At 47.1% G+C, this 13,809-nt stretch overlaps 2 protein-coding genes across 5 annotated transcripts in view; one reads left to right on the forward strand and one right to left on the reverse strand.

The window, feature by feature from the left end:
- Positions 1 to 13,297, forward strand: part of MYBBP1A (MYB binding protein 1a) — a 36,118-nt gene extending 22,821 nt beyond the window's left edge. Inside the window, exons 24-27 of the mRNA XM_015880544.2 lie at positions 2,915 to 3,028; positions 10,485 to 10,586; positions 11,488 to 11,612; positions 12,666 to 13,297. Coding sequence (XP_015736030.1) covers positions 2,915 to 3,028; positions 10,485 to 10,586; positions 11,488 to 11,612; positions 12,666 to 13,170 — 846 coding nt within the window. The 3' untranslated portion in view covers positions 13,171 to 13,297. The remainder of the gene's footprint in view (positions 1 to 2,914; positions 3,029 to 10,484; positions 10,587 to 11,487; positions 11,613 to 12,665) is intronic.
- The window catches only part of SPNS2 (sphingolipid transporter 2), a 117,647-nt gene that overhangs the window by 10,646 nt on the left and 93,192 nt on the right, over positions 1 to 13,809 (reverse strand). The gene's annotated exons all lie outside the window — the stretch shown is intronic.

Below are 13,809 nucleotides of genomic sequence, written 5' to 3' on the forward strand. Positions count from 1 at the left end.
TAGGATGGTCTTAATGCTGAGGACTGCATCCTGAGAGCTGCTGCTTTCTAATGTATTCTTGCACTGAATCAGATGTGCTGGCAGGTCAGTAATGCTGCTGTGTGCATGCAAGAGGCACCAATGCCCTGGAGGTGTGACAACACCTGTGTATTTTTGTCTCCTTGTCGCCCAGGAGCAGAGAAATGATGCTAGCACCAAAGCTCTTCATGCTCCTTCAGTCCTAAGAATAAGTTTTGAGTTGCACAAAATTGTCCTTTTCTAGGGTTCTTTGTGTGTGTATTTATATTCTCTTTATACATATAAAAAGAAAAAAGGAAGCACTTGCTGCAGTGGTGGCACGCTTCGTACTGAGAAGATGGATGTTTGCTTTCGATAAGAAGGCAGTGGCTGAGTTGGTAGGGGTTAATCCACAGCTTGCCATTTAAATAGACACTGGAAAGGGTAAAGGCAGTTGTGTAAACTGGCTGGATTGCTCTCCTCTCTCGAGGTAGGTGAGCGCATCTGGGACTTACCAGCACTTCTCGGTTACTGCACGTTTCCCACTTCAGGAAGAAATATTGGCCATTTATAATGAATGGCATTTTGTATAATCATTTCAGATAAGAAAGGAATAAACAAAGCTGACAGAAAATCACAGGGTCAGCACTGCTCTTATTGTTTGTTCTCCCACGTGGACTGATAATAAGCGCTTCTACTTCATTTAGTCGTGTGGTTTATGGATATATTTGGGACTCTGTGTATGTATCTTTGCTTGGATAGACTTGACTTTTATTTGTTTTTATACAATTTTATGGCATTTCTTTTCTCCTTCTTCTCTTTTTCTTAACTGAAATTAAGGAGGAGAAGCTTTGGGTAGGCAGCAGGGTGGCTCCCAGGGCATAGGTGGGCTGCAGCATCCTCCCCCCTTAATTAAGAGCTCTCACTGCTTGTGGATATTCTCACATATCTCAGGGGTTGTCTGTGGTGGAGGGACATTCTCTTCTGAACTGGAGGAGAGCTCAGGAGCTGATGCTCTTGGGTCTCCTGCTATTTCTGTCTGTGTAGTGCAGATAATACTTGGCTCTTCTGCAGGACTGTCATCAACACAACAACTCAGGAAATGCCTCGAGAATCCTCGTGAGATTCTGGCAGCTCCCAAAATGGCCAAATGTTTGTAGACACTGCAGAAAATCAGTGATGCTGGAACAGGAGATGGACCTTTCTGCTGGTGGTTTGGCATTTCTCAGCACTGAGCCCCTGCAATACATCACATCGGTGTGGCTGAATGGCCGTGCTGTTGCTGTCCAAATAGTTTTCTCTGAGCATGTTTAATGGTCCAACAATCTCAAGTGACACATGGGAACCTTGTTCACATGCTGATAAATGCAGTGGCTGTGCCTTGCTCTAAAGGGGAATATGGTGGCTCTCATGCTTTGGTTTGAACTGGGATGACATCAGTGGGAGAGTGGGCAGTGCTGTTCCTCAGTGGATTTCCCAATCTGCAGCCCAGAAAGAATGCTCAGTGGGTTGTTTTGTTTTTTTTTCCTTCCCTTTTAAATTGTTTCCAAGCTTAGTACTTACTGAGGACCGGATCTTGTTTATGTCCTCTCTCTCAGTCCAGCATTTGGGTCTCAGGTCTCCAGAGATGGAGAAGAAATGAAGAGATGGTGCCTTGAGGTTTATGACCCTGCCTGTGCCTTTCAGGATGAGCGATGGCCTCACGTTTACTCTGGGGTCACATTCTCTTTGTAATTGCACCAAAGTGACTTTCCACTACATTTGGTACATGCAGGCAGACATGCCATAATTTGTTCTGTAAGTTGCAGCCTCCCCATAATTACAAGGAATACGTAGGCTTGCCTGCCTCAAACATGGCATTAGGGCTCTCTCTCTCTCTCTCCCCCATTAAATTAACATCAATCTTCTGGCATAGTCTCATTGGTTTTCCCCCGCCTTTTCTCCTCCAAGTAATGAACATAACTACTGTTTGCCATTGAAAGCTTGCTCTATTTGGATAATTCTCTCTGTTGGACACACTGGTGCAAACCGGAGGTAAGCTTAGAGATGGATAACCCTCCATCACAGGAACCTAAATATGGGGAACTTGGGCCTTCCTGAGCTGCACGATGGCAGCAAGGGGCACTAATCTGTCTTTATATGTGGATTGTGCTTTCTCACTAGCTCTGTGCTGTAAAGAAAACGTTCCCTTTAAATCCTCTGTTTGCACTAATCCTCATTAACGTACTATCTGCATTTCCATCATATGCTTTTGCACAGAACTGTGTTTTTCTTGTACATAAGAAAGCCTTATTATAGGAATTCCAGACCAGGAAAGTACATAGGAGATGACTGCAGATTACTGTTGGTTTTCTAGTGGCTACTTTTTCAGTGCTGTGTTAATAATTAGGTTTAATGAGCAAGTTTGACTCCAGGGCAAGGCTGAGTTCTGCTCTGAGCAGCAGTTTCCATCTAGGGTTTCTTTAAAAAGAAGTATTTGCTAACCTGCCGGCTTTTATTTTTGTTTATTTGTGTCTGTGCCATTTGTCAGGGCACAGTAAAGGGTAGAGTCACGCAAAGGGCTGCCTGGAGACTTTGGAAACTGTAAATTGATGTGCTCGGAACAGATATGAAAGCATGTTTTGGGTAGCAATGCCTACATCTAGAAGCAGCACGGTCCTTTCCATCCTCTTTGACTTTTAATTCTGGTATGTTCAGCCAAAAAGTACGACCCTCTCCCCTGAAGAATGACTTTGTCAGGGTCTAGAGAGTGTTTTCTAACTGGATGATATACAGATCAGTGGGGGTGTCTGTAACACAGCATTCCCCTTATGCTGTGCTTGGCTGTTTGCTTCAGTGGGGTATCTGCATTGCTAACACCTTTCCTTTGAGGGCATCAAGTTTCACATCTCATGTCTCCTCTCCTTTTCTCTTTCAGGCTCAGGCCTGTTTGCTTCTCCAGAAGGTTCTGCCACTTCGTGAGCTGAAGCTCTCCACGACCAAGGAGGAGTGGGAGGAACTGATCAGAGAGAGCATCAGCCAAGTGACAGAGGTAAGAACCTTCAACACGTTCAATGTATGGACAGCACCTCATGGGTGCTGTGTTCACTGGTGTGGTGCTCTCTGAGACAGGAGATTGAAGGAGCCCAGTGCTTTCCAATTGCCTTGTAGATTGACATGTGGGGAACCAAACAGGCAAATTGGTGTTGTGTTGTGGTGGCTGAACTTCGTGACATGGGAGACTCCAGTCTTGGTGTTCCTATGTAACTGCAGGTGCGACCACTTTCATTCTTTACTTATTTAAATGCTGGTCTCATGGTGATTTAGTCCATTTTTTAATATGCCACATTGGAGCAGAACAGTGAGCTCTGTTTTCTTTTGTTGATGAGGGACAAAATGTAAGCAAGTTTATGACAAGCAATTGGAAGGTGGTGATTATAATTCTTGGGGAAGCAGGTAATCCAAGGTTTCATTAAATGCCTTTATTTAAAGATGACATCAGGAATCCAATGGGTGGAGTTGGGTATGATGATGTTTTCCAGCTATACAAACATGCCACTCCTCCCAGCACGGTCATCTCCATGTTCTTCTCCAGTCCCAGAGCACATGGGACTGTGCTACGTCTGTCTCCTGATGCTTGGCCTCACTCCCTTTCACCTGAGATGTGGATGTGCATGTAGGTAACTGTTGGTAACATTTGAGCCCTATGAGAACCCAGGCTGGGAGCAGCAGTTCACGCTGCTGTGGAAAATGAAAGATGATGAGGTTTTATTGTCCTCCCTCTTGGTGAAAGGTCTGCATCTGCTGTCATTTGCTGTTCCTGCCACCGTGCTTCACAAATAGCTTTTTTAAAAGAAAAAAAATGATGATACAGGATTTTATACCATTCTTTGACTCAGTGAGAAGTCTGAAGTATCCCGGGGGGCCACTCTTACTGCCATTGCAGGTGTAATGCTGTGAGAAAGGGCAGGATGATATCTCCAGATCTCATTCTGTGTTGCCTCAGTGATGCACTGTGTCCCTGCAGAGCACGTGGTGAGGTTTGGGGCAGGGATGTGTGGTGGGACTGGGAAAAAAGCAGCGTGAGAAAATGGCAGTCTGGGATATCATCAAATGATCTGTGCAAAACCAGGAGGCAGATGAGGGAGAGTCAGCAGCCAGGAACCTTAAATGAAGAGACAGCTTCCTGAAATAGCAGCTCTGGCTGCTGCAGGGCAGTGGCTCTTGTGCTTACATAAGCTGATGCGACCTTGTTTGTTCTCAAGACATTAAAGCATGCTTATAAAACATATATCGCAGTCATGAGGGATTCATGTCTGCTTCTCCTTACTGTCTAAGCAAGTCTTGGTATCTCTGGGCTTGCTTTGGAGTTGTGTTTTCCCAGTGAGAGCACTACTTGATGTTGGTGCTCTTGATGTTTTCTGGTTGGTCTCCTGGGCAAAAATCCCCCCAGGTCCTGGGTTTGCCCTTGGGGCTGTTTGTGTTGTAGTGATGGGGCAGAGGGAGCTCTGGCCTGGTTTTGGCCTCCCCAGTTCTCAGCAGGCTCCTTCAGTTGAAGCAGAACCTTGTTCAAGTAGATTCCTCTGCTGGGAGTCCAGACAAGCCAATGTGCCTGTGGTATAAAGAGATAGCAGGGCTTCATGTTGTAAATGTCAGAGCTCAGCTGGGATGGTGTAACATCTCACAGAGTCTTCTTCCTCTTGCTGACAGCTTTGTTCTTTTATCAGTGGGCTCCAAAGTGTTTTACAAAGGAAATTCCAACCTGTGGGTTGTTGATGTAATGAAGAAAGAATTTAGCAGAAATGCAGGCGCTGATGTATTCAGGTTACTGCAGTTGTAGAAAACTACATGAAGCTACTCTCAATTAGATCTTCCATCTCTCCTTGTTGTCATTGTGGGCACGTTTTGGTGTTTGTCCTTCTTTTTTAGATACATTCCTGTTTCCTTTCCGATACGTTATGAAATTGCTGTCTTGGCTTTAGAGTGATCTTGAAGCTATGCCAATCTTTTAGTAACTCATTGACAGATTTGGGGCAGGAAGCTTTAGGATGTGAATACGTCATTTCATTACCTTTTTTGTCATCCCTTTCCCAGGGACCGGCTTGATATCCTAGCTGAGGTCTGTGTGTAACTCCCAACTCATGCCTGAATTCCCCATTGTAAGGTATAAATCAGGGGGAAGTGGGAAAGGATTTTGAGGAATATGCCACAGAAAGCAAGTTTTGATGGCTGGGCAACTTCAAAACCAAACAGCTGCCAGAAGAACTGCTGGAAAAGCTGCTGTCCCTGGCTTGTACACAGCTGTTTCCTGAGGGTTTCCTTTGTCTTCTGTATTAAGTGCATCATAGGAAGGGCCCAACTTTACTGCTGTCTTTGTTTCTTCTCTTTTGTCAGCGTTGTATCCTGCATAAGATCTAACAAAAGCAAATAGTGCTCAGGTTGGCTGTTTGATCTCCAAATAGGATCAAGGCATCGTGAAATGTCAAAATACTCACAGAATCCAGGAGCCAACTCCAGTTCCAGACCAAAGTGTTTCCAATTGCCCGTATTGGAGATGTTTGGATGTGCATGTAACCCTACAGAGCTGCATGTGATGCCTCCTTCCCCTTAGGTGACTTAGACTTGAACTAGAGGGGCAGCTGTTGGTCCGTAGGAAGGCATGAATGCAGATAGGTGGGTTACATGGCCACTACAGAGACTTACAGATGGAAAGTTGCTCTGTTCCATGCTTCAGCAAGGAGGGCATTTAAATGAAGCAGCTGGAGCCACTCAGGTTGAGGATGGAGAGGGTTATGCTGCGTAACCTTTGAGTGTAGACATGCCCTTCATTTCTGAAGGGCATCACATTTTATTATCGATGTCTTAATTTGTATGGAGATAAATTATTAACAGTGACTTCATCAAATCTCTCAAAAGCCATTCTTCATTATTTTTTTTTCTTGAAGATTGCCTGAGCTTTTATCTGTCCATCCTTATAAATTCTTAATTCGTTGCCCTTTCTCAGCCTCTCAGCTTGTAAAATGAGGCCTGGAGTGATTTAACTGATATCTCTGACGTGCTTTCAGAGTACGGGGTGTCTCTGCGGAGGATTCATTCTCCTCTGTTCCTTCAGATGTCCTGTATGGCTTTTTCCTGCTGTATTTGCATATGGTCTAATGGAAAAAAATTGTCAGATCTTTAAACTTGGGAAAGCGGTGGCATTTTCTGTGAGAACAGCTTCTTGATTTTAGGGCTCCTCCCTCTAATAGCAGCCAAAAGAAACACTGCAAAAAAAAGGCCTTTTAATTACACCCTTCAGTATGTGGGGTCTGTCCCCTGCCCTCCCAGTCAGTGAAGCAGCATCGCAGCAGCTTCCATCCGTGTTCGAGCATTTCCTTACGATCCATTTCTGCTCGAGATGCAGGGAAACAAAGTTTTGAGTCTTTACCCTTTCAGACTTCAGAACCTTCAGTGAGAGAACGTGAAGAGAGGTGGGACTGTCAGAGCTTTGTTCCTCCTCTTGGGCAGCTGATCCTGCAGTGGGTGATGTGAGGAGCTTGCACTGTGTGCATGGAAATGGTTCTGGGGATGGATGGAAGGTGGTGCGGAGCAGCATCCTCGTCCCTCCTCACCTCTCTGCCTTCTGTTACTTAGCCCTAAGTTGGAGCTTGGATTCAAGTGAGTGCTGTCATGAAGGAAGTATTTGGAGGTGGTCTGTCTGGGTTTGCAGGAGTTCAGTGCTGATTCCTGGCTCTGTCGTGGTCTGTGTGACTCAGTCAACTACAATGGTGGGAATAATGCTGGTTTGCCTCTCAGGAGAAATGTGAAGAGTAATTACAGGTGAGACAAAGGTGCTTGCATCAGATAATAACAGGAGCTATGAGCGTGCAGAGCACTAAAGTATTTCATGTGGTTTTCAGTTCATTATTTGCCTCCAAAATAGCAAAAGAAGGCTGTGCCTCTCCCGGACCTCTTGGCTAACCTGCGAAATGCTGTGCTTTGGCTTAGGGAATGGGCAGGTTCTTGTAGGGCCCCAGCCCCTCTTACTGGGACCCTTCCACGTGACCCTGCACCACAGGGAGCTGAGCTGCAGAGCTGTGCACTGTGGGACCTTGCACGCATAGTTGGTGTGTGAGGGTCAGCGCATTGAGTTCACACCTCTGCAACATCATCACTGCCTGACCAGGGGTGTTGAGTAGGGAGGAGATGTAGCAGAGCTGTTTGCTGCTGGAGGAGGGTTTGCTTTAGCAACCCTGAGCTGTGCCAGGGGGTGTAAGGCTGTGCAGGGTTGGGGGAGGTGTGTTTTGCAGAAGGTGCTTGGCACTGTATTCAGCCCCATTTATCCGTCAGCATCAGGCATGGGATGGGGGAGGAGGGGGAAGGATGGAGGCAGTGCAGTGTGTGGAAGGAATGCAGGTTGGCCGGGCTCCTCCAGCTCACCGAGCGGTGACGGATCTGTCAGGCTGAGCCCACGGAGGGGAAGGGCTGTTTGTTTTGAGCAATGAGATGGGCTGAAGGACGTGCTGGGAATGCAGAAATGGTGGTGTTCGAACTGTCGGGTAGGGAATGTGCTCTTCTCCTGGTAGCAGAATGCTGTCGTGGAGCCTGAGATGTTGTTGTGCCCTGCCAGTTCATGAACTGTGACTGAATTATTGCAGGCACTCGGCTCTAACAAACTTGTTGTATGCAAACTTTGTGAAGGAGGAATGCGGTGAAATGCAATGGGAGTTGGAATAAAGGTCAGATGCTGCAGTAGCTGGGATAGCTCTGTGTGTGATACAGGAGTTGGAAAGGTAAGAAAAGACACCAACTGATGGGATGCAGAGGATGTGCTGTTCTTCATGTAAAAACCCTTGAAGCAGAGGACGTGGATCCAGGCTGCCATCCAACAGGAACAGCCAGAAGACTTTGGAGCAGCGAGCTTGATAAAAGAAGCCAAAACCTCTCTGCAAGCTGAGTCCACATAGGGTGAGGCAGGAGCTGTAGTGCTGTACTGACTTGAGATGAGATGGGAGTTCCTGCTGTGAAAACTACCTCCCTATTTTTTTCACTTGGAAAAGCGACCTGTCCAGATACACTGACAGCTCAGATGTGAAGGTGTGATTAACACAGATACTGCTGAGCTGGACCTGGAGCTGAGGTTCCCTGTTAAGAGGGCCTGGCTGTTAACTGAAGGAGCAGAGTCACAAATGCAGAAAATAGCAGAAGAAGAGCATAGTCAGCAAGAGGTGTGAGCGTGGCTGTTGAGTATAAGCCTTGTGCTCCCTGCTTTTAGTAGGTATGTGACTCCTGGGTTGGGGAAGGGAGAGCTGGATGCCTTTCCAGACAGCACCGTGGCAGAGGATTAAAGGTCAGGTTGTTGAGCAGGTTCTGCTGGGTTATCCCTGGACCCTCAGCACTGCCCTACAGTACAGCTGGGAGCAAAACCACTGCTTTCACCTTCAGTTAGGCTACATAAAATGGTGATGCTTTGTGCACGTCCTTTGCAATCTAATCGGTATTTGAGGCTCTCTGAAGGGTGCTCAGATGCCTTAAAAAGAGGTCGGATTTCAGTCGTATTGGCCATATATTGCAGCTTGCCATCTGTTACATAATGATTTTCGCTTCACTTTTATGGTTCCATTTTATATGTTCCCCAGATGAGATCACAGCAGGCCTATAAAACGATTGACCCTTGCAATTGGGGCAGCAGTGCTAATTTCATCTTTCAGATAGCAGAGTGAGGGAGTGAACCAAGGCAGTGTACTCTGCAGGCCTGCAACATACAGACAATGGTTGGCACCACATGTAGAGAGAATATAGGACAAATAGTTGGGAAAGCTGCTTTTGAGGTTTGGATTCAGTTCCCATTGAAGAGACTTGGGATTTCATTCCTTGGGAGCGGTCCCTGTTCAAAGTGAGCTTCCTTTGTGCTGTTTAAAAGCGATCCATGTCAGTGGGGAGCTGTTTGTTTGCACCTGAATTGCACTGGATTGCCTCTGGCTGTTTGTGCTGCTGGAACTCTGCTTATGTTTCCAGACTCATGTAAAATACCTCCTTTGATTTAGATGTTTAATCTTACTGCTCTGATGTCACTAAACCGGCTGTATCATCCATCTCCTATTAGTTCTACAGTTCTGCATGAAATTGGTTGGCACCAAACTATTTCCAAGCACCTGACAGCTGCTTGTGGACTTCTAGAATCAATTCCTCAATCTGCATCACCTATCTGCAATGAAAAGAAAATGCAGTTTGTTTGAAATGCCTTCTTAATCCTTCAGCACTTGTGTACATGGAAGGTGAACTGATAGCTGGCTTTCCTGTGGCTCCTTCTCATAGTGCTGCCTCATACACCCTCATTTTCTTGTTCATTTCTTGTTTTTCTCTTGTTCTACCTGAGAGATTTCAGAGATGCTGAATTGTGTGGCCTTGTAGGTTAATGACGTGGCTGGAGCTGAAGCAATTCCAGCATATCAGGAATGGGTAGTTAGTTGTTGATAGTCTGAAGTTGCAGAATCACAGAATGGCTTGTGTTGGAAGGGACTTCAAGGATCATGAATCTCCAACCCCCCCACCACATGCAGGGCCACCAACCTCCCCATTTAATACCAGCCCAGGCTGCCCAGGGCTCCATCCAATCTGTTGTTCACACAACAGCAGCCTTGGCCGTGAGTGCAGCTGCCTCTGGAGCAATGGGCTGTGATCGGCGCTGACTGTGATAAGCTTCACTCTGCAAATCCTGTCTCACACTGGTGTAACCATGCAAGCTGCAGGGCTTGCTGTGCTGTGTGCACTCACAGAAACATACATAGTAGGGAAGAAAGCTGCATGTAAGCAGGGCTGCAAGGACCTGCTGCAGGTGGAGGATCAGTGCCCCAAGCCCCAGGGTTGCCTTATGGCTCCCACTGCCTTTTTATAGAACTTTTATGTTCTGCTCTCCTCCACTTGTCAATAACTGTGGCTGTTATTTGACCTGTCTCTGGAGTGATTTCCTCTAAGCCAGACCTTTCAGTGTCTCGGAAACCCTACAGCACATAAAGGTAACACAAAGAGATGAGATTTTCTCAGTTCTTTTTAGTGGATTTAAGCTTGATTGACAAACCCTGTTCTAGTGCTGGCACCTGGGATTTCCTTAGCTTGCTAATGGATTTTTGCATTAGCTCTTTGCGTGTAAATTCCAGCTTCAGCAGCTGAGTTGGGTTGTCCCTCAGGTGAGTGTTGCCTGGCAGCCTTTGGGCCTTTCTCTGAGGGGTCATTGTCTCCCTTCTTTTTGTCCAGGAGGCAGCAACGTGTCCCCAGCTGTGCTTTATCTTAGGGAGAGTTGTGGAGTTGTGCTTTGTGATATACTTGTGCTTATTTTGTTCAGCTGTTCTGTAATTAACCTGGGCACAGCAGCTTCCACTGTGTTCCTTCCTGAGCACTGCCAGAGTTTGGTGAGCTTTGTTGCAGGGTTGTTTTGGTGACAGGTGAATTCTGCCTGTTCTCTGCTTTCTCCTGAGAAGACAGATTTGCTTCCCCATTTAACGTGTGCTTCTCCCTTTAATTTGCAGAGTTTGAAAGGGGCTGATAAGTTAAGGGTGAAAGCTGAGAAGGAGAAAGTTGCCAGATGCTTGGAGCTGCTCAACTTCCTCCTCAAAACTGCGACGCAGCAGGTGAGAGTGGGACTGATCCTGTGTGTTTTGTGCTCTGTGACACACTGAGTGCAGGGCTAGTGGTTCTTCTCCTTCTGAACACCACTGAGGTCTCTGTCAGGTGTCATGCTTGGATTCTGTGACTGCTCTGCCACTGCATCCCTATCCAGCTGCTTTCTGAGTGGGAGCGACGCATTGTTCGGCCCTATAGAAAAGGGCCTTTTTAAGCATAAGGTTTTCTGTAGGTGACAAAATGAGTTTCCAACATGGTCTTATTTACTAGAGCAAAATAACGCAAGCAGCATAATTGCTGAAGCCCAGTTTCCTACTGATAAGCATGGAACCCACAGCACAGCCTGTTTCTTTGTTAATACCTAATAGGAAAGTGGGTGGGGAGAGAGATTATTTCCAGGGTTCTTGTAGCACTGAATAACCCTGGAGACACCCGTTTCTGGCTGGGTTCACTGAAATTGGCCCGTGGGTCACAGAAGCTGTAAGAGGCCATTGGAGGCAGCGTGACTGCATCATTTAAAAACCAGACTGAAAATGCTGCTGCTTTGCTCTTAGATGGGTGCACAGTACATAATCTTCATCCCTACGCCCCCAGTCATGGTCTGTAAAGGAAAAAAGGACTAAAGGATCTTTCTGTCCCTTTCATACCGGTACAGTTCCAGCTTACACTCACAGCTGTCATGCTAGGGACCAGTTTTCAATCGAACTTTGTACCTGATGGGGGCATGAATTGCCTGTTTTTGCCCCCCACATTGAAGTGCTGCAGTGAATGGGCTCAGGGCGGTGGCTTGGAGTAACCAGGCAGCTTGGTTGTTCCTGGCAGTTTTACCTGAGGTTTTACTGTGTCCTGCAGCTGTGAGTCCCCTTCTGAGCTCAGTGCTGATGGTTGTTTTGCACTCGCCTCCTGCAGAAGCTGCACGTGGAGCTGATGGAGTTGGACAAAGTGCTGGTAGCTCTGAACCAGCAGGAAAGCATCGGGAAGTCAGCACGGCTCGACTCTCTGTACTGGAACGTCATGCGATGGCTGAATCACACGTACGTATGCCTGGCTCTTTGGCTTCTTGGCTCACCTGGGGGGCTGACTGCCTGTCCTGCTTCTCCTCTTTGATGTAGGAGGTAGGAAAACAAAGCAGGGTATTTCTTTACCGGGGACACTGTGCAAGGACCTTCAGCCCCTTAAAGTGATACTTGGGCTCCTTGTGGCCTGGAACCCCAGCCACATTTGCCTTGCAGCTTTGAAAGCTGGAAAGCATTCAGTCCTTATGCCTCAATACTCTTGTGCTAAATGGCATCTGGATTTGAATTTTGCTCCAGGGCGAAAAAGAAGGGCAGGATCTTTTTCTCCTTTCTATCAATAGCTTGTAATTGAAATTCTTGCTTCCCCTTCCTTCTGGCAGCGTTGGTGATGTGCACAGCATTCAGGAAGTGCTGGGTAGCTCTCCTAATGGCTGGGATTTGCAGTCTCAGTGTGTGGGTGGCCTGGTCTGTGGGATCTCAGCACAGTTTGGTTCTGGGGGAAATACTTGCACATGGCTCACTGTGAGAGGCTCACAGGCAGGGAGGGACTGCACAAAGGCACAGCCTCATACAGGTCACTTGTACTGCAAGGTCTGTCCCAAGATGAAGGTCAGTTTTAGCAGCAGGTAGAGACTGCGAAGGGGGATTGCTCAGGGAAGGTAGGTAGGCAACACTGACCTTGTGCATGCTGTCGGAGGAAAGGATTGGGGTTTGTGGGTGCAGCCTGCTGTCACTTGGTGCCACTGTGCTGTGGCAGAGCAGCACAGATGGGCTTTGCTCAGGATGGACAGACAGCATCTCTGTAGCCTCACTTGGAGCCATGGATGGTCCTGCTTGAGAAATGGGGCTTCTTAATCCAGTCTCTGCAAGCCTGTGCAGCCCTACAGCTCAGTTAGCCATCTTCTCTGCAGGCTGGGGGCCACCTCCAGGGATGACACTCATCCTCACAGCATGCCTGTACTTCCTGCATCATTCTTGTGCTCCTGCCTGTTTGTGGCTGCCTGCAACATGGATAGCTTTGCTTCTGGCTTTAAAACGAGTTGCTCTTGATTTTTGGTGTTCTCTCTGCAGGAAGCCCAAGAAAGAGAAGACAGCCAATAAACCTGTGCAGGAAGCAGAGCCACTGAAGCGTAAGAAGAAAGGGTTCCTACCAGAGACCAAAAAACGTAAGAATCGCAAGAAAGCCGTTAGGGAGAATGGAGGAGCACCAGCAGCCAGTGAAGATGGAGACTCAGCAGCCCCAGATGAGAAGCCACTGGGAACAGAAACCCCTGAGCAAAAGGACGGCCGTCTACCTGGTAGCAAGAAGCACAGGAAGCGGAACAGGGGGGTCAGAGAGAATGGGGTGGCAGCTGAGGGCAGAGAGAATGGAGCTGTTAATGGTGAAGATGCTGTGGCTGCGAAGAAGAGGAAGAAGAAGAAGAATAGAAAAAGAAAAGGTGATGCAGGCAATGAAGCTGAACAGATTCCAGCTGCAAAGAAAGTCAAGGGAGATGTCAACCAGGAGACCCAGCAGAAGCAGGGCAAAGCCAAGAAGAAAAGGAAAGAGAAAAAATCTGCCGTGCTGCAGGAGTAAACTTCATGGACTCACCCTGGTTTGGCACGGCTAATGTGACTCAGAGGACTGTTCTAATATCTTTTATAACTATATTTTTATGCCCTCCCTGAATTTAAATAAACCTTCCATGATGCCAAGCTTTGAAGCTGCAGGTCTGACTTGTTGTAAGAAGGTTCAGTTGCAGTACAGGGATCTGTGTCCCATCTGGCTCTGGCAACACCAAACATCCCGAGCTCAGTAGCACAGGCTCCATTTTTATATGATAACCTCAAGGCAGAAGTGAGAGGCTTGCCTGGATTCCCTGGGGATGTGGTAGGTGTGCTGACACTGCAGAGTTGTGTGGTTGAGCCCTGTGGGAGGTTCCCCTGAAGGGCTGTTCTTGTCCTCTTCAGGCCCTGCAGTATTTGCAGCTTTTCCAGTCTAGAAGATGCTGTCTGTTTGAAATGCCTGAGGGTTAAACGGGCTTGTACATGCATATTCTGAGGTTAAATATATCCAATCTGGGCCACTCAGATGTCATCAGTAACTAGCATGGTCTTGCTTTTTTGCTTTCCCCTGTGCATCCCTTTGCTTCTGGGTGCAAGAGGGATGATGCCCCTGGTTTGATAGCACAGGGATGTCAATAAAACACTGAAAGCAATTGCAGTGGCTAATTAA

This window comes from Coturnix japonica, chromosome 19 (assembly GCF_001577835.2).
Source record: "Coturnix japonica isolate 7356 chromosome 19, Coturnix japonica 2.1, whole genome shotgun sequence".
Classification (NCBI taxonomy): domain Eukaryota; kingdom Metazoa; phylum Chordata; class Aves; order Galliformes; family Phasianidae; genus Coturnix; species Coturnix japonica.